The following is a 22,577-nucleotide window of genomic DNA, read 5'->3' on the forward strand; positions in this document are numbered from 1 at the left end:
TTATACAAATATATTCATTTAAGAAATTTCAATTGTCAGCCTTGATTACTGAGCAATGGTTGAATATGAATATCTATTTTTGATCATAACCACAATTTCTATCGATTGAGCAGTCCTTCATTTAAGCCATGAACAATTCAACACAACATATATGACAGGCAATGTGTCAAGTATTTTCTGGGTTGGCAGAATCTTCAAAAAATGATAAATAGAGGCACCATGTTGTTGCAAAACTCAGTGCATTGCCTGTTAGTGCTATGTAGTTCATTGCGATGCCTACAAACAGTGAATGGAGCTTGCGTGAGTTGGAAATGGCAGTCACTGTCTTGTATTGTTGAAAACCGGACAGGCAAGTTTGTATCCGGACTGGTAATTCTTTTAAGTTACCAGTCCGGCTGCCTGGCTTAGAATTTTGGGAGTTTTAAACACTGACTTTAGACAGTATTTCAGCAATATCATAGCATGTCAGTTTAATGTGGCAGGAAAGCCTGAATTGAAGCATGGCTTTAGATGTTGATCACTTTGGTGAAACCCCAAAAGCCCCGGTATGGTGCTGATGAACATAGCAACATTATCGGGGCAATCAAGGACTCGAACCCACAATCACAGTTTTCTGGTGTGACCAACTGACACCACTATGGAGCACCATAGATGTCTGGGCCAGCTGGGTCCCTGTTTTACACAGGCATTCTGGATGTTTCCATAATCAGCTTCATTGATAAGCATCCCAGCTGGTGAGCAGACGTCATCATCTCCCTAGAGAGATCCAACACTCCTGAACTTCAACAACCCTCATAATTAACAGATGAGCTTAGGTTCTACTCGTTTCCATGGAAATGTTAACTTTTGATCTTATGTCAATGAAGAGCAAACTGCCCATCTAATCATGAACTCAAACGAGCACACGATTTTGTGTCAAAACTGTACAGTATTGTATTCTGTTTGTGACACAAAGAGAACACATCCCAAACAACCATTCACACGGATTGATGGATGGATGGATGGACAGCTGTGCCAAACACTATTCATCCCCAAGACTCCTAGAGAGTGAAATCAATGAAGTTTTCATCCACTGATGTTGGAGAACTGACACACCATTTTGAGGCAATTTTGGGTAAAACTTTCTCCATAATATTATAAAAAATAATCATGAAAATACTCTTTCATATTTTCACAGACTCCAGCTTCAGTCCATCTCTTCATACCGAGGCCTCTTCAAGGCAGGATCATCACTATCATCATCTTCGTCAGACAGTCCATGGGTTTCTGATAACACTTGTAAAGGCACATCCAATGGTGGGGCGATTGTGAAGTTGTCTCCCCCTTGAGTGAGTCCCACACTGACAGCTCCAGTCTCTATGTCTCGTAACGCCTTGTCAAAGACCTGTATCACCTGTCTGGCATTGTCACATGTGAAACACATTGGCGGCGTCAACACAATCACATTTTGGTCCTCACCATCATTCGCAATCAGAATCCTCTGTTCTTTCATCCTGGGTAACAGAAGCATCCATATTTGGTTAATCTGAAACTGTACCTCTATGGGGAAGCTCAACTTTCAGGTTTATGAGAATCATGACAACTAACCAAACACGTTGGTATACAACATTCTTTACAACCGGACCCGCCTACAGATATTTAAGAATCTTGATAACTGGTACGTGAAATTCTCAAAACCAAACCCAACTTACACGTACATGAATATGAAAATCTCAATTACTGGCACCACTTACTGGTATGCAAGAATCTCTGCTGCCTCCTTGGCCGGCTTCCTGCTCTCCTTGTCCATGACAATCTCCACACCGACCAGCATTCCCATCCCCCTGAACAGCAATCACAGTATACAGTAATCACTGACACCCTGTACAGTAATAATCAACACCCTGTACAGTAATCACAAACACCCTGTACAGTAATCACAAACACCCTGTACAGTAATCACTGACACACATTACAGTAATCATCAACACCCTGTACAGTAATCACAAACACCCTGTACAGTAATCACAAACACCCTGTACAGTAATCACAAACACCCTGTACAGTAATCATCAACACCCTGTACAGTAATCATTTACAGTAATCACTAACACCCTGTACAGTAATCACTGACACACATTACAGTAATCACTGACACACATTACAGTAATCACTGACACCCTGTACAGTAATCATCAACACCCTGTACAGTAATCATGTACAGTAATCACAAACACCTGTACAGTAATCACAAACACCCTGTACAGTAATCACAAACACCCTGTACAGTAATCACAAACACCCTGTACAGTAATCATCAACACCCTGTACAGTAATCATCAACACCCTGTACAGTAATCACAAACACCCTGTACAGTAATCACAAACACCCTGTACAGTAATCACTGACACACATTACAGTAATCACAAACACCCTGTACAGTAATCACAAACACCCTGTACAGTAATCACTGACACACATTACAGTAATCACAAACAACAACGCAAGTAATCACCCTGTACAGTAATCACAAACACCCTGTACAGTAATCACAAACACCCTGTACAGTAATCACAAACACCCTGTACAGTAATCACTGACACACATTACAGTAATCACAAACACCCTGTACAGTAATCATGTACAGTAACCACAAACACCCTGTACAGTAATCATGTACAGTAATCACAAACACCCTGTACAGTAATCACAAACACCCTGTACAGTAATCACAAACACCTGTACAGTAATCACAAACACCCTGTACAGTAATCACAAACACCCTGTACAGTAATCACAAACACCCTGTACAGTAATCACTAACACCCTGTACAGTAATCACAAACACCTGTACAGTAATCACAAACACCTGTACAGTAATCACTGACACACATTACAGTAATCACAAACACCCTGTACAGTAATCACAAACACCTGTACAGTAATCACTAACACCCTGTACAGTAATCACAAACACCCTGTACAGTAATCACAAACACCTGTACAGTAATCACTGACACACATTACAGTAATCACAAACACCCTGTACAGTAATCATGTACAGTAACCACAAACACCCTGTACAGTAATCACCCTGTACAGTAATCACAAACACCTGTACAGTAATCACAAACACCCTGTACAGTAATCATCAACACCCTGTACAGTAATCACAAACACCCTGTACAGTAATCACAAACACCCTGTACAGTAATCACTGACACACATTACAGTAATCACAAACACCCTGTACAGTAATCACAAACACCCTGTACAGTAATCACAAACACCCTGTACAGTAATCACAAACACCCTGTACAGTAATCACTGACACACATTACAGTAATCACAAACACCCTGTACAGTAATCATGTACAGTAACCACAAACACCCTGTACAGTAATCATGTACAGTAATCACAAACACCCTGTACAGTAATCACAAACACCCTGTACAGTAATCATCAACACCCTGTACAGTAATCACAAACACCTGTACAGTAATCATCAACACCCTGTACAGTAATCATCAACACCCTGTACAGTAATCACAAACACCCTGTACAGTAATCATCAACACCCTGTACAGTAATCACAAACACCTGTACAGTAATCATCAACACCCTGTACAGTAATCACAAACACCCTGTACAGTAATCACAAACACCCTGTACAGTAATCATCAACACCCTGTACAGTAATCACTAACACTCTGTACAGTAATCATCAACACCCTGTACAGTAATCACAAACACCCTGTACAGTAATCACAAACACCTGTACAGTAATCATCAACACCCTGTACAGTAATCATCAACACCCTGTACAGTAATCACAAACACCCTGTACAGTAATCACAAACACCCTGTACAGTAATCACAAACACCCTGTACAGTAATCATCAACACCCTGTACAGTAATCACAAACACCTGTACAGTAATCATCAACACCCTGTACAGTAATCACAAACACCCTGTACAGTAATCATCAACACCCTGTACAGTAATCACAAACACCTGTACAGTAATCACAAACACCCTGTACAGTAATCACTGACACACATTACAGTAATCACAAACACCCTGTACAGTAATCACAAACACCCTGTACAGTAATCACAAACACCCTGTACAGTAATCACAAACACCCTGTACAGTAATCACTGACACACATTACAGTAATCACAAACACCCTGTACAGTAATCATGTACAGTAACCACAAACACCCTGTACAGTAATCATGTACAGTAATCACAAACACCCTGTACAGTAATCACAAACACCCTGTACAGTAATCACTGACACACATTACAGTAATCATCAACACCCTGTACAGTAATCACAAACACCCTGTACAGTAATCACTGACACACATTACAGTAATCACAAACACCCTGTACAGTAATCACAAACACCCTGTACAGTAATCACTGACACACATTACAGTAATCACAAACACCCTGTACAGTAATCACAAACACCCTGTACAGTAATCACAAACACCCTGTACAGTAATCACAAACACCCTGTACAGTAATCACAAACACCCTGTACAGTAATCACAAACACCCTGTACAGTAATCACTGACACACATTACAGTAATCACAAACACCCTGTACAGTAATCATGTACAGTAACCACAAACACCCTGTACAGTAATCATGTACAGTAATCACAAACACCCTGTACAGTAATCATGTACAGTAATCACAAACACCCTGTACAGTTATCACAAACACCCTGTACAGTAATCACAAACACCCTGTACAGTAATCACTAACACCCTGCACAGTAATCACTGACACACATAACAGTAATCACAAACACCCTGTACAGTAATCATGTACAGTAATCACAAACACCCTGTACAGTTATCACAAACACCCTGTACAGTAATCACAAACACCCTGTACAGTAATCACAAACACCCTGTACAGTAATCACTAACACCCTGTACAGTAATCACTAACACCCTGTACAGTCATCACTAACACCCTGTACAGTAATCACTAACACCCTGTACAGTAATCACTAACACCCTGTACAGTAATCACTAACACCCTGTACAGTTATCACAAACACCCTGTACAGTAATCACTAACACCCTGTACAGTAATCACAAACACCCTGTACAGTTATCACAAACACCCTGTACAGTTATCACAAACACCCTGTACAGTAATCACTGACACCCTGTACAGTCATCACTAACACCCTGTACAGTTATCACAAACACCCTGTACAGTCATCACTAACACCCTGTACAGTTATCACAAACACCCTGTACAGTAATCACTAACACCCTGTACAGTCATCACTAACACCCTGTACAGTCATCACTAACACCCTGTACAGTAATCACTAACACCCTGTACAGTAATCACAAACACCCTGTACAGTAATCACTAACACCCTGTACAGTAATCACTAACACCCTGTACAGTAATCACTAACACCCTGTACAGTCATCACTAACACCCTGTACAGTAATCACTGACACCCTGTACAGTAATCACAAACACCCTGTACAGTAATCACTGACACCCTGTACAGTAATCACTGACACCCTGTACAGTAATCATCAACACCCTGTACAGTAATCACTGACACCCTGTACAGTAATCATCAACACCCTGTACAGTAATCACTGACACCCTGTACAGTAATCATCAACACCCTGTACAGTAATCATGTACAGTAATCACAAACACCCTGTACAGTAATCACTAACACCCTGTACAGTAATCACTGACACCCTGTACAGTAATCACAAACACAGTTTATCACTTGCATTATTCAAACACTCATTGAGAGGCAAAGAAATGAAATTCTTCACAAATTCATCAACACGCATCACCCAATTTAATGAGCCTGATCACTGAATCCCATTAGTCACCTCTTACAACAAGCATTGCGTCAAGACCGATTCTACAACCTATGTTTGTCATAAGAGGTGATAGAAATGAAAGAAACTCAAGTAAATGAAGCCAATTTTTGGTAATCATTTAGGTGTTTAAACATTTAGGTATTTATCTTCAAAGAGATTGTTATTGGAAAAAATAAATTGAAGAAATAGTAAAGGTAGTAAGTACAATGGTAAACTGTTTAAGAAGCTTTAAATATAAACTAACTAGAAATACATCTGAATGTATGTAGACCTATCTACTTCCACAATTTGATTATTGTTGCGACATATGGGACAACTGTACGAAAGAACAGTCTATGATTCTAGAAAACTTACAATTAGCCACCCTAAGAACGATTTGTGGAGCCGTGAGAGGAACTAGTCATGAAAAAATCTACAAGGAGACCAATTTCATACCATTAGTTAGGCGTAGAGAAATGAAGAAACTTAATTTATTCTACAAATTGAATAATAACATTACTCCAAACTACTTACTAGTATCTGATTACAATCTGAGAAATGCTGATGGAAGTCGCACAATTCGTTGCAATACAGTCGTATGCACGTTCCTTTTCACCAGACACCATGCATTTATGGAACAATTTGCCAACCGAAATAATTAACTCACAATCAGTAAATTTGTTCAAAACATGATTACAGACCAAACAAGGAAATATTCTCTTTGTACTAAACTTTGGATCTTGATTTTGTCAAATAATCCATGCTCGCCTCAGGTTGGGTTGTAGTGACTTGAACGCTCATTATTTTGATAGACATATTTCAAATAATCCGATATGTGCATGTGGGTATCCGTGGGAAGATTCTCTCCATTACTTCTTTTCTTGCCCTTGTTATGACTCCATAAGATCAGATGAATATTTCCATACAAATGGTTTTACTTAAATTCAATTCTTCAAGGTCATCAAACTTCCAGCAACAGAATTAATCAGCTTATTCTTGACTCTGTTCATAAATACATATCCTTGTGTATTCGGTTTTCGGTCATGTAAGGATTGTCGACCAACGTAACATTAAGTGCATAAATAAATCGATAATAAACAATCCTGCCTCGTTTGTTTGTTATTTATTTATGATATTCAAATATCTGACGGATTAACCTCGTGTTTCACCCGCATAGCAGGCCTCGTAGTTCGCTACGCAAAGATCCTGAATGCGGAAGTGACGTCATCTGTTTTCGTTCACTTCATTGGTTCTCCGTAAAACACGAATCAAATAGCAGTATTCGTGCTATGCTGATATTTTTATAATATAAAGTTAATAAACATCCAGTCCAAAAAGAATATTTGTAATAGTTCCAATAATAATTATTAGAAACTATGGTCGTAATAATTTCATGTCAAAGTTAATCATGATAAGACTTAGCTAGTTACATCACATGTCCAGGCATGTTTCACTCTCCTCGGTTCGCTGACAAGGGCACCAAAACTCATCAGAAGATCTCACTACATATCTACGGAGGTGCACAGCTTGAGGTGGACCCAATGACAGCATGCAGGATGAGTACACTGGGCCCATGACACAGAAATATATTAATTGCAGTTTCGAAAATTAAATGAATATTTTGGAAAATCGTAATAAGAGATGATCCTATCCAGTTTCCATATATTTTTTACGACGGCAACGCATACGTAATATGTCATGGGATAATAATATGTCATACTATAAACAAGCAGACGACGCCTATACTGAAAAGGTGGATCTGACGATATTTTAGATATAGCATTTTGATTACATGAAAATTTATGCATTAGTAAACTCGGTTCTAAAACGTAACATTTACATGTGTTTGCAATCATGTACCTTACTAAATTTCACACGAAGCATTTTGTTAGTCAGAGCTGAAGCAGTCGACATCCTGCTAAAAATAACCTGTCTGGTGACGTAAAATCTCGCTAATAACCGCGAGAAATGAACACGCAAACGGCCGACCGAAAACAGATGATGAACGAAAACAGATGACTCGAGGATACTACTTTCAAATAGACTCAAATTATTCTAAACTCTTATGTATGCAATTACTATAAACTATTTAATGTAATTTTGTAGACATTTACCTATCAAAAACGCATTTCATGCTTTTGTGGAAATAATTGCTTCTGTACTTTGTTTGAAATTAATTATTGATTGCATTGTGTTATATTTGATGGAGCGGCACTTACATAAGCTGTTGGCTTGGTGTGCCTATCCATATTCATGTTATGTTTATATTTCATGAATAAAGTGGTAATAACTTACAGCCTGAGACCTTGAGTTAGAATTTAACATGACGTGTAAAGGCAAGTGAAAGGAAGACTTACCGTACACAACCCATCATGGGATGATTCGGCAAGATGGCAGAGAACCCCTCCAACAGGCACTTCCCCACTGACTGTGCACTGGAGATGAGTTTCTCATTCTGTATGACATCAAGGACAGCCATTCCTGTGGCACAGGCCACAGGGTTACCCCCAAACTGCCAACATAAACACACAGGGTTACCCCCGAACTGTCAACATAAACACACAGGGTTACCCCTGAACTGTCAACATAAACACACAGGGTTACCCCGGAACTGTCAACATAAACACACAGGGTTACCCCTGAACAGTCAACATAAACACACAGGGTTACCCCCAAACTGTCAATATAAACACACAGGGTTACCCCCGAACAGTCAACATAAACACACAGGGTTACCCCTGAACAGTCAACATAAACATACAGGGTTACCCCCAAAACAGTCAACATAAACACACAGGGCTACCCCTGAACTGTCAACATAAACACACAGGGTTACCCCCGAACTGTCAACATAAACACACAGGGTTACGCCTGAACTGTCAACACACAGGGTTACCCCCGAACTATCAACATAAACACACAGGGTTACCCCTGAACTGTCAACATAAACACACAGGGTTACCCCCGAACTGTCAACATAAACACACAGGGTTACCCCCAAACAGTCAACATAAACACACAGGGCTACCCCTGAACTGTCAACACACAGGGCTACCCCTGAACTGTCAACACACAGGGTTACCCCCCAACTATCAACATAAACACACAGGGTTACCCCCAAACAGTCAACATAAACACACAGGGCTACCCCTGAACTGTCAACATAAACACACAGGGTTACCCCCGAACTGTCAACATAAACACACAGGGTTACCCCTGAACTGTCAACACACAGGGTTACCCCCGAACTATCAACATAAACACACAGGGTTACCCCTGAACTGTCAACATAAACACACAGGGTTACCCCCAAACTGTCAACATAAACACACAGGGTTACCCCCAAACAGTCAACATAAACACACAGGGTTACCCCTGAACTGTCAACATTGACACACAGGGACAAACTATGCATGGGCGTGAAGGTCCTGTTCTCAATATCACACTTCAGATTAAACAGAATCAAGGTAATACTGAAATACACAGGTACATGCTACCCTCAGCCCCTCCCGCCAGCACCGCCCCTCCCGCCAGCCCCGTCCGTCCTTCAATCACCAAGACTTAATGAACTCAAACATCTTTTGTACCTCAAAGTATTGCGATTTTAAACAAAAGTTGAATGTCCAGTTATCATTATTCATTTAATTATTGTTAAGCACATATTTATCTCTTTTTATGTTTTTAGTAATTTCATACTTTATGTTGTTATTCATTTGTATTTTTGTCAAGCTCTGTGATCCAAACGAATTCCTTTTAAGGTAATAAAGTATTGTCTGTGTCTATGTCTATGTCATTACCCCAGCCTCTCCTGCACATCCCCCCAGGACCTCCCATCCAGCCCCCAAGCCCCTCCCCCAGCCGTCTATCGGCAGCTCAAAATACACCCATCATTAGAGAAGCAGTCACAAGACCGGTGTACACCATCCCATCCCGGCAACACTTACGGTGGAACTGAACTCTCCCAGACTGTCAGCTATTTCTTTAGACGTGACGACGACTGACATGGGGTGGCCGTTGCCAACAGGCTTGCCAATTGTTACAATGTCTGGAACTACATCTGAGGATGAGAAGAAAACAAAATGTAATAGTTGCCAGTGAAATTTTCAGCAGTACTCTGCATTAGAATTGGGTTAGGCCTATCCTCGCCATAAGATGTGACTTAATAAACTGGATGTTCCAGCTTGGTTATTTAACTGATCATACAGTGTGATCATACCTTGGATTGTTGTTCATGATATCAATCATTGGGTGGTCAGGAGATAGTCACCAACAGACCAAACCTCAAACAGTCAGAGGGGCAGTAGGGCAGCCTAGTGGTTAAAGCGTTCGCTCATCAGAGCAGAGGCCAGGGTTCGATGCCCCACATGGGTACAATGTGTGAAGCCCATTTCTGGTGTCCCCCGCCGTGATATTGCTGGAATATTGCTAAACGAGGTGTAAAACCATACTCACTCACTCATAGAGCCAGAATATTGCTTTGTGTGGCGTTAATGAAAACCCAAACAAACTACTCCCACTTGCGGGTGAGTGAGGGAGCTGGGTTTAACACCCCTATGAACATAATCCTGTTATATCCAAGGGTGTAAGCATAATGCAAGAGGACAGCCTGAAGTGATACAGATCTATGACAGATACCTCTTAGCTAAATGCAATAAGCATGAATATGCTACTGACAAATCTAAACAATATCAGGGCGAACACATTTTTTAACCCCTAATCATAGGTTTCTGGTAAGTCCAAGGGACAGAACTCTGCACAACAAATTGTAGTGCCTTAGACGACTGAGCCACCAGCCTAATCAGAGAGAAAAGAAGGGAACTTATATCGCATCACTGTCAGGCAGCCACTGACACACCAACAAACTATCTTGCCAGAAGAATGCTCAGGAAAACTAACCAAAGTTGTCAAATCTTAATCAAAATCAACATAATGTTACTATTACCATGCTTAAGATTTCAATTTCACAATGTGGCAGAGGTTCACATCCTTTTTGCAATGGTGTTTCGGCCTTGCACTCTTGAAACTGAGTTGTAGACCAGGTGAGATAGATTATATTAGAGTTCACCATGCAAGAAGCAATATCATGAAAGGATCTCGACTGTATGAACTGCTAGACATGAAACCAGCAACTTACACATAGCACTTGACAGTCTGCTGTGAGACAGCAGGAATACAGCTGACTCAGCAGATTACCAAAATATTCACTCTCGTACTCCTCGCACATATACTGCTTAGCAACAGGGATTTATCTAGGATTTCAAAGCAACCTTGAAAATGTTTGAAAAATATCATTTCTTTGAGAGGCACTTTGAAGTTGGGGTTCTAATCAAAGATAAGTTACATCTTATCCTAAAAAATCATTATCTTGCTTCTTTGCTGACACACTTCATTCAATGTTACGACACAGAAATAGGCTATAAAACAAATACCATTACTGGTGCTGATGGCAGTGAAATACAAGTGACCTCTAATATCTAGGCTCACATCAATGAACATATTTTAGCAAAAAAAAGGTTCCAAAGGCCAGACCAATTTTATTTCTTGTTTTACGGATTTTTGTGCTCAGAAAACAAACCTTAAGGCAGGAGGGAAAAAATAAAAAATAAAAATCACCAGTCAAAGTAATATTCCTTTTAAATACTAAAAGTATTTTTGGCAATTTATGAAGTGTATATGGGGCCAAAAACAATCAAAACATTTTTTGTTGTAAGTTTACATTTTTAGCCAATAAAAATATGAGGATATTATTTTTTGAGCGGGGAAAATTAATTTTTATTATTTTTCTTATTCTTGAAAAAATATGACCAGCAGATTCGTAAAACAAGAAATAAAATTGGTCTGGCCTAAATTAGAATCATCAAACATAATGAAAAGGTGTCTGGAAACTTTCTTCATTTTCATTCATTTTCAGAAACTGTGGCATCTGGACTTGACACATATTCTAGGCTGGCATGAACTTTCTTGGATACATTGTTTCAGTGTCTGTATTACAGACAACAGTTGAATCGTGAGGGGTTGCGAGTCTCTTTTAGTGACATTTGTTACAGACTTCAGGCGGTTCACACCCATAACCCCTACATGCCACTACCCCTACACTCCAGTACCCCTACAGCTAGTTAAAACAACACCTAGCATTTACCTGTCTGATATAATAGACTAATCCTAAAGAGGGATTAGTGCATGGAGCATAGATGAGATCAAGGGATGCATAAATGTGATTAGTCTTTTGTGGCAAGGAAATTAGTGGTCTCATGATGAAAACAAACCTCAACCCTGAGTAGAAGAAACATACAATTGGAAAAGTGTTGTGATTGCTAAATGTTGTTAAGAAAAGTTGTTATAGTGCACTTTAATGTTACATATATTACAATGTTGAGAAGTTGAGAGAAATAAAACGTGGAGATGATACAGGAAATTGAGATTGTTCCATACAGTATATAAGTGTTGACATGAAACAAACATGGCATCAACATGGCTGGTCTTCGCAATGTTGAGTTTGTTATGTCACGGAGAGGTAGCCGTCAAGTTCTGTTGGATGGATATCTTCACACTAAGAATGTTGAGCGACAGACCTGTGTACACTGGAAGTGTGTGCAGTCAACATGCAAAGGAAGAGTCACAACTGTTGGAACTTTCACAGCCTGTCCTGCACTGTGGAATCAAGTATACATCATCCATGCAAGACGTGGCAGCTCAACATATCCCCTAATCTTCGCCCTTCTTCCGGACCGCCAGACAACAACCTACTCCAGACTCTTCCGATTGCTCAAGGATGAAGTTCAGCAGAGACTCAACAGACCGCTTGATCCTGCCTGCATCCAGACCGATTTTGAGCTAGCAGCAATCCACGCCATAGAAACAGAATTTCCCACTGCTGACGTGAAGGGCTGTTTCTTCCATTTCTGTCAAGCCATCTGGAGGAAGGTTCAGGATCTTGGACTAGCTGTTGCCTACAAGGAAAACCCAGAAGTCACCAAGTGGATCAGGAGAGCAGCTGGACTACCTCTACTTCCTCAAGCGCGGTCCAAGACACTTGGATTGAAGCCATGGATGACACACCTGGCGATCCCAAGAGCTGGCGACTTCAGCGACTACACATCGTGACAACATGGGCCTCGGCGACACTGCCAGATTTTTCTTCACCTGTGGAACCACAACTTGACAGCTGGGCGAGGACAAACAACAACCTGGAAGGATTCCACAACCGTCTGAATCGAGAAATTCCACACAGGCACCCGAACATCTACAGATTTGTAGAAGTCATCAGGAGAGTCGAACACGCCGAGAGTGAGGATTGCTCAGATTGACTTTGGTGCTGCGCCAACAAACAGAAAAAACGAGTGTACAGAGAGATCGACAACCGTCTGTGCAGACTCAAGGAACAGCTTCAGCGTGGACAGAAATCCCTCTTCAGTTTCTTGACGTCGGCTACCTGCTCAAGCTTGGATAGACTGTAACACTGACACTTGAACACTTGTGATAATGTAATAATGTGGTCTTTCTCTCATCCTGATATGTTGATATGAAACACTTGTGATAATGTGATCTTTTGTTCATCCTTATATGATGATATGAAAACACTGAATGTAAATAGACTGAAAAACTTGACAATTATTGATCTCAATGTGTGATGTATTAAGGTCACACTTTTGATAATGTAATAATTTGGTTTTTCTCTTATCCTGATGTGATATGAGATGAGATGATTAAAACACTGAATGTAAATAGACTGAAAAACTTGACAATTGATCTCAATGATGTGGTACTTTGTGATAACACATGTATTAAAGTCACTTTTAAAATCTGTCTTGTGTCATGTTGTGCATCTTAAGTGGACCAGTCCACTGTATGGAATAGGTAACAGGCAGGAGATTAGTTATGCAACAGACCATAAACTATGTTGTTATAAGCTGTAGGGTAGTGGCATGTAGGGGTAATGGGAGGTTACCCTTCAGGCTGGCTATGAGCCTGTGAGTGGCTTGAGTTATGTCTCTGACCAGAGATGTCAACAGATCATGACAGGGGATAACAAAACCAACCCTGTGACTGAAACGCCCACAAGTGTTCTCCATTTCGCCCCAGGCCACACTGGACTTCATCTGCGATGCACACGCCACCTGCCTCTCGAACGTAACTGTTGCAAACAAGAGAAACAAACATTTAGAAATATCAATTCCTCTGGATTCACACGTCATCCTGTAATTCCAAGATACATTCAATGGATTAATGATAAACACTTGTGTCCTTGAATATCTTCCAGTTTAAACCAGTCCAAAGATTGCATGACCTTGACCTCGAACAAGGGGAAACAGGTCCATATACTAGGTCTGTATGTACCCTGAATATACCGTTAATATACAGGTCACGAACCAAAGCCCAACATGTTCATAGAGCATGGACTAAATATTCTGTACACACTGGATATAGCCATCAAGTGCCACAGATGTCAAGCCTTTATATATTGTATGAATTCAGTACATACCATCGAGGTATTAAACTCATAAATAAGAAGAAAAATACAACAGTGAAGAGCTACCAAATCAACCACAAAAAAAAGTCAATATTAAAAAACATAAGAAATCAAGTCAAAGCAGATAGAAAATGGGATCAAAATGTATCTTAATGATATAAAAAAAAAATGAAAATATTTTTGGGAAATAAAATATTTAAAATAGCTTAAGCTTCCTGGGGAACATCTTAATTTTTCTTAACAGAATTGAAAATCTGGGTGCACTTGGATGAGGCTGTTACAAAATTAGAAGAAATATAAGTGCGAGTGAGTTGAGTGTTACGCTGCTTTTAGCAATATTTTAGCAATGTGGGGAAACCAGAAATGGCCTTCATGCATTGTACCAATGTGGGGAATCAAACCCTGGTCTTCGGCATGACAAGAAAATGCTTTAACAACTGGGCAACCACACCACCCCGGGAATATAAGAGTAATCACTTATATTCCCAAAACATCATAAATAGTACTTGCATGGAAATTAATGGTTGAATGAAAAAGTACATGCATAAGTTAGTGCATGAAAATAACACAAGCTTGACCCATATGTTCACAATGGTACTTTGTGGTTACCAAGGGGGAATCTGTACGAAGCACTCATACAATCATCGCATCACACACCCTGGCACATGGATGGACTTCCTCAACAACTCGCTCCCCTGGTTGTGTTGTTGCTGATTAGTTAGCGGTCCTTTCATCTGACAGCATCAGTGCCACGCCTTGGGCTCAGACATCCCAACATACTTAATGGTGACAGTAAATAGGAAGGAATTCAGTTCCTACAGCACATTCATCACAAGGAATTGAATTAATCAAAAAGTGTATTTAACCTGACTCTCGGCTGAACAATAACTGGGAGGATTATTATACTACATAATTAAATAAATGACAATTTTTAAGCAAAACAGTGAAAAAACGTCTTTGTGGACATCAAAATATTGACCCTTACGTCTGCAGGCTAAATCTCCAGATGATGGATTTAGATGAGAATACATACATTTTTATAGGGAAAAAAACACCCAGTTGATGCCATAATTAGCCCGCATAATCACTGCCTACCAATTACTATCAGCGACTGGGTTTTGAACCAGTTTGGGAGAACCTTGTTGACAACCAGGGGAGTCCCCGTGAATTATCATATCTGATGGGATTATGCTTACCAAAACCTTTCACCTTGGAACCAGGTATATGTGTCAATGTGTATGTACAGTTGTGTACTTCAGTCTAAAACAATTACATGTACATATTACTTTTGCAACAATGAAGTTCAATTAATATACTCAAAACAGTAACAATCATTACTGTTTCAGACAAATGTCATGTAATAAAACAATTACCACTCCCTTCTTGTCGTCCATGTTTCATTGTTAAAGCCCTACACTTGTGTATTAGTCGTCATTCACATAATGACTTTACCACAAGTAATGTATAATACTTTACCACAAGTATTATAAAGTTGTGGCAGCACTCAGATTACCTCGACCATGGGCTATGAACCCTGCATCCGAGGGTGTTAAAGATATTTAGCAATCAGTGGGTCATACTGAGAAATTCTCATGTCTGGTGTAATTATTGAATCTAAGACTGGGTTATAAACAGGTTTGATGTTGGAATGTCTTGCATGTTAAGTAATACTATATAGAACAAACTTTATGGATAACAACTTCTTTTTATTCGTGAGTGCGACGTTTCGATACAGATTCTTGTACCGTTGTCAAGCATAATGATTATGCTTAACAACGGTACAAGAATCTGTATCGAAACGTCACACTCACGAATAAAAAGAAGTTGTTATCCATAAAGTTTGTTCTATATTGTACTTCCCAACTTCTAAAATGCCACTCAAAGAAGTTAAGTAACACTAGTATATGCATGTGACAGCACAATGAGAGGAATGGAGGTGTGGGTTCTACAAAACTTCAAAGGATTTATTTATCACTGTCATCTTGCACAGTGGATTTGTGAAAACTGTTTCTGCATATAGGTTTACTATTGTAGAAGGATTACATGTTTCTTCATGTTAAAACAACATACTCTACTCAAAGGATTAGCTGGTAATACATTAATTGATCGTTCACTGTTGTCTAATGAAATTTACTTCCTTAAAGAACAGTGGATATCATAGAAACAGATGCCATGTGTGCCATCTCACCTGACCAATGAGACATGACAGCTATGTGTAACAGCTGAAACAAACTTACGTGATCACCTGAGAGTGAGTGAGTAGTTTTACACCGCTTTTATCAATTTTCCAGCAACATCACGGCAGGGGACACCAGAAATGGGCTTCACACATTGTACCCATGTGGGGAATTAAACCCGGGCCTTCAGCATGACGAGCGAACGCTTTAACCACAAGGCTACCTCACTGCCCCGATCAGCTGAGAGACAAATTTAAGTGCCTAACTCATACATATGACTTGTTTTGGTTATGATATTTGCATTTTGTTTTAATTTGTATAGCAGGAATAGTGATGCCTCAATGCTTTCTGACCATAGTTCCTTATGTAAAAAGTATTCCAAAGTGCTTATATTTTTAAGATACATAGTAAAGGCTGCAACTAAATAACTCAATATTGGAACATATGATTTCTGATACAATAAGTTTCATTTGATCATGGCACTAAAATGCTCTAAAGTACTTAAGTGTGAGTTTTTTAACCAGGTAAATAATTTTGTGAGTGGCTAATAGAAGTTGGGAATGGGATACCTTGTATGTTCCATAGACTGAGGTCACTTTTACACCTGGTACAGGTGTCTTGCAGCGTTTACGGCAGCATCAGCTGCTACAGCCACAGCATCCTGCTGCTGCCTGCAGGGTATCCTGATTCCGGCTTCAGCAGAGATTAGCATCACAGTGCACAAAAGTTAATATCAATGTTTTACATTAATGTATTTCAAGAGGCCAAAATATTTTTTTATGTGCAGAAAAACACTCCACTATACATTTTCAACAGTAAAAGAAGATATATGGAAAGAAATTGATATGTTATTTAGGATAGTATTAATTAAATTAACTGTTGTCTAATTGTTGTGTAATCCATATAATTGTGCAAGTGGATTTGTGGTATACCCCTTCACTACACCTTCACTTGTAACAATATGTTATATCGAATTTACAATTTTCAGATACATTAAACTATATTTATAATGCACACACTTATAACAGGTGAGGTGAAATTGGGTTTAACGTCGTGCTTGAGAATATTTCGCTCATATGACGACGTGCATGCGTGTGTATGTGTATGTGCGGCTGCTTGTACTAGCCCAGACTTAAGCTGGTTTTATAGTGCTAGCCCACTGAGATACCATGCCACAGTGAAGCATGAATACCCCACTCAGACACATTATACTGACTCCGAGCCGACCAGTCACTGTTGTACCCATTAATGCCGAGGGCCAGGCAGGGTCCAACAAGTACCATATTTTAACGTCTTTTGGTATGACGCGGTCGGGGATCGAACCCGCGAACTTCCGCTCTCCGGACTTATAACAGATTAATGGATATAATGAACTGCTTTTTTGGGTCGCAGATAACTACTACTTTATATAACTACATATTAACAAACTAAGATTATTACAAACTACAATTTGTTGTCTTTTTGAATTCATTATAACCATTGTATACAGTATTCTCTTAATTTTGTTTAATAATTTGTCAAAATAGTATTTTGAGGAAATGAAACTCAAACCTATTCTAAAAAATAATTTCATTAATATTTTGTACTGCCTCCAGCCCCTTTTCATCATCACAGCTGATAACCCACCAAACAATAAAAAAAACTGCCTTGGCCTAACATATAATAAGTTAATGTTAATATTTGCCTCTGTGCACTGTGATGCTCATCTCAGCTGATCCGGATGAGGAAACCCCGCCGACATATCCAGTATTAGAGATTATATCAGCTCAGGCTCCAGGAAACAGAGCAAAATATCCATGTGATTTTGTCATGCCAGTGACTGGGAAACAGACTGACAGAATTAATCAGGTACAGGCCTCCAGTCCATAATACATTTAGTGTGTATAATGTTGGATTTATACATGAAGTCAGAATAATGAATCATAAATAGTTATATTGATTTGGAGTTTTGGAGTTTCATAACTCCAGACAGGAATAGCCTGATACAGTTTTAACCTTTGTGTGGTAGGAATTTCTAAATGGTAGCATGATGACAGTACAGTTCATTGAGATACTCCCTCCTGGGTGAGTGAGTGAGTGGGTTTGGTTTAACACCGCTTTTAGCAATATTCCAGCAATATTACAGTGGGGGACGCCAGAAATGGGCTTCACACATTGTGCCCAAGTGGGGAATCAAACCCGGGTCTTTGGCATCACAGGCGAACACTTTAACTGCTGGGCTACCCCACCGCACCCCATGTCATATAATCTTTCACGACTACTCAAAGAAGTTAAGAACATGCAGTTCTTTCCCATTACTGTATTTAATCAGTCTTGTATATGCAGTTACTAACTGTAGTTAATCTGTCATGCTATGAGCGAATGACTATATGAAAGAAAAGAGGGGCAGTGGGGTAGCCTAGTGGTTAAAGCGTTCACTCGTCACACCGAATACCCAGGTTCTATTCCCCACATGGGTACAATGATATTGCTGGATTATTGCTAAATGAGGCATAAAACCACTCACTCACTCTTCTTTAGAGAAGTATACATTCCTGATCAACGTCATGAGTGAGTGAGTGAGTGAGTGAGTGAGAGCGATGTGGGTTCAATGCCTCTCTGAACACTAGTATAGCACACCATGTCAGCTTAGTATTGGAGAAAATCACAAAGTGACTTCTTTATAAATATCTAATGAGAAATCAATGAAGACAGGTGCTGACAAATCCAGGGTCTTACTAAAAATGATACTGGAATGTAAACTTGGTTCAACATGGGCTTTTACCACTAGTGGTGTTCAGATTACTTGAAATAATCGAAGATTGGTGGAAGTGATCAAATGACCAAGAAATCGATCACATTTTCTCATAATCAACACAAAAGATTTTGGAACTACTGTTTTAGTGTTTGGAATACTTGGCGAAGGAACATATCTTTGAAGTTGTCAGCGCCTGAAAACATGTTTAATTCTTAGAAAACTCTCTTCACTTACTGAAAAGTCATGGATGAAAATTTCTTGTGAAGTCTCCAGGAAGTTTATGTTCATGATATATTAGTCATCACTTTAAAGTAGTAAGTTGCATCATTTTACATTGGATGTGAAGTTTGCAAATACAATTTGCACAGTTTCTAAATAAAACAAAAAAACAACAATAGAGAACCACGTTATACTTATCTGCAATAACAACCTGAATAAGGAAATCGCTAAAAATGATACTAACCTATTTGTTTTTCGATGATTGCTTGTTGGTAATGAACCAATCATCAATTGTGATATTTTAACCCATTTCCAACACTATTCACCACTAATTGTTTTCCTCGCACAGTGATTACTGGAATTCTATTCAAAGTGGCATTAAACCCAATTCACTCACTCACTCACTCATTATTTTCATTGTGAGTTACCTGTAGGCAAGTTTGAGGTAGTTCTTAGGGAAAACAATGACTCCAGCAGCTCCCATTAATGGTTCACAGATGAACGCCCCAATCTGAAACACAAGTTTATACATCAGTCACAGAGTGAGTGAGTATGTGAATGTTGCTTTATGTTGTTGTTTGTAAATATGCAAACAAAGTATACCTGTTGTTCTTACTACAAACAACAATTATACAATCACTCAGCTGGACACAAACAATAACCCAAAGAAAATGGACAAAAATTAACACGGAAAAGGAATAAAATCCTAGAAGAAAACAAGGGGACACTGAAATGCTTGAAATACAGAACAAGGCGTAAATGTTTTGGCTCTCGCATTATACTTCCAGGACTGAAATGGGCATGTATCAAATATGGCCTAGATAAGTGAGTACTTGATCAGTGGGTGAGTTACATTTAATATCACTTTGAACTGTACAAAAATTACATCACCGTCAGCTTAATGTGGGAGAGCAAATTCCAAAGTGGTGCAGGTCTCAAATATTTGTTGAAGATGTAAGTAAAAATCATGTGATAGTGAGTGAGTGAGTTGCGTTTTACGCCGCACTATATTGCGGCGGTCTGTAAATAATCGAGTCTGGACTAGACAATCCAGTGATCAATAGTACGATAGCATGAGAAACGATCTGCAGAATTGGGAACCGATGACATGTGTCAACCAAGTCAGTGAGCCTGATCACGAGATCCCGTTAGTCGCCTCTTACTCACGTGATAGATATTTACTGTGTGAAGATAGTATGTGACTCAAGATATGTTGCATCCATGTTACACTCCTGCACAATATCCAGGAAACCCACATGTCATAAAACACCTGGAGCTCTTCAGGTGCACTTTAGTTTTAGTTATGTTAAATCCCATGGTTACACTGGCCAATTTAATACACAAATCAGTGAATGAAATGCCTGCTTCTTTCTACTTTCTACTGGCTCCTGATCTCAGATTGACCTTTCCTCATGTAACATAGCATGCCAGTTATCTTACTGCTCCCATGATTCAACTTACTGAAGCTAATTGGAATGAGTGAGTGAGTTTAGTTTTACGCCACAATCAGCAATATTCCAGCTATGTGGCAGCAGTCTGTAAATAATCGAGACTGGACCAGACAATCCAGTGATCAACAGCATGAGCATCGACCTGCGGAATTGGGAACCGATGACATGTGTCAACCAAGCCAGCGAGTCTGACCACCCGATCCCGTTAGTTGCCTCTTACGACAAGCATGGGTTACTGAAGGTTCATTCTAACCGGGACCTTCACGGGTCATAGCTAATTTGAAAGGAGCATAGCAACAGGTTGATATTATAGGATATAACTCATGTAATCAATGCTTGTTTTACACCGCCTTTGGCAATATTCCAGCAATATTAACGCATATAGGACACAGGTGAGGAATCGAACCTGGGTCTTCAGCGTGACGAGCAGATGCTTTAACCATTAGGCTACCCCACTACAATGACCACTAAGAAGAAAGATAACCTGAAACCATGGACTTTAATATTTCATAGTGTGAATTGAAATGTATCATGTGTAAATCGCACAAAAGAAAACAACATAACACTTCCGTTCATCATTAATCCATGAAATTTTGTTTGAAAATTTTATGACCATAAAAAGGGTCATGCTTTAAAATGTAAGCAGCCCAATTCCATTCCTGTATTTAGAGATTGTGATTGTGTGTACACAACCAACATATGTTTGACAACCAGTCACACGTCATAACTGATGTTTGTACACACCAGCATGTAGGCAAACAGTTTGGCAAGAGTGAGTGAGTTTATTTATACACCGCTTTTAGCATTATTCCAGCAATATCACCACGGGGGACACTACAAATGGGCTTCACACATTGTAACCAAGTGGGGAATCGGACCCAGGTCTTTGGCATGACGAGCGAACGCTTAACTACCAGGCTACCCCACTGCCCCGGTTTGGCAAGAGAAAGGTTTGATTCTGTTTCTCACCAACAATTTGTCAAACTTCACAAACTAGTTTGCAAACTGTTTTCACAATGTTCACCCCCCAACACACAAACTTATATTTGTAAACATGAATTTTGTATGAATTTAAAAATAATGAATTTTACTATGCTTTCAAGAGAACACACTGTTTGATGCAAGTTTGTTCTCAACCAATTCAATGCCTTTTCACGGATATTTCAAGACACTTTTAGACACATTTAAATGAAATGAATAACAACAGCACCATGATGTAATATAGAGGGAAGTAACTCTTCCTGAATGGCAACCACATTCATTCCCAAAAGTACCCATAATTTCTAGAAATGAAAATACTTTACATCATGCTGTATTCAGTGTATGAAATAAGGCCTGCCCAAGACGGGCTAGATTTCTGATGGACGGTCTAAATTTACAGCTAGCCAGTCCGATGGTCTGGTAATTTTTTTTAGACATTCCATATGTCTGAGTAAATTCACCATATCTTGGTGTCTGGTCTGGTTAAATCCAGACGTCTGGCTGGGTTTTTGGCTTATTTCATACACTGCTGTATTACTGCATATGGCTGCTGATAATCACAAGCATGGTTGAGGTGTAATTCAAGGCCTTTTCAGGTCATGTTGTGTGTTTTGTTAGGTCATTTTCAAGGAAAATATGGTGTTAATAAGCGTCACCCACTGTCAATTTCATAATCAATAAATGTGCTTATTACA

General features: G+C 39.5%; 1 protein-coding gene across 3 annotated transcripts in view; it reads right to left on the reverse strand.

The window, feature by feature from the left end:
* Positions 1–374: 374 nt before the first annotated feature.
* The window catches only part of LOC124291740 (5-phosphohydroxy-L-lysine phospho-lyase-like), a 75,036-nt gene continuing 52,833 nt past the window's right edge, over positions 375–22,577 (reverse strand). For all 3 annotated transcript variants that reach the window (XM_046728815.1, XM_046728814.1, XM_046728813.1), the window contains 6 exons: positions 19,879–19,961; positions 13,887–13,981; positions 9,792–9,904; positions 8,205–8,359; positions 1,734–1,823; positions 375–1,493 (listed from right to left, as the gene is read on the reverse strand). In XM_046728815.1, coding sequence (XP_046584771.1) covers positions 1,187–1,493; positions 1,734–1,823; positions 8,205–8,359; positions 9,792–9,904; positions 13,887–13,981; positions 19,879–19,961 — 843 coding nt within the window. In that variant the 3' untranslated portion in view covers positions 375–1,186. The remainder of the gene's footprint in view (positions 1,494–1,733; positions 1,824–8,204; positions 8,360–9,791; positions 9,905–13,886; positions 13,982–19,878; positions 19,962–22,577) is intronic.

The sequence above is a fragment of the Haliotis rubra genome, unplaced genomic scaffold, assembly GCF_003918875.1.
Source record: "Haliotis rubra isolate DU_JTF1 unplaced genomic scaffold, ASM391887v1 Scf5, whole genome shotgun sequence".
NCBI classification, from domain to species: Eukaryota; Metazoa; Mollusca; class Gastropoda; order Lepetellida; family Haliotidae; genus Haliotis; species Haliotis rubra.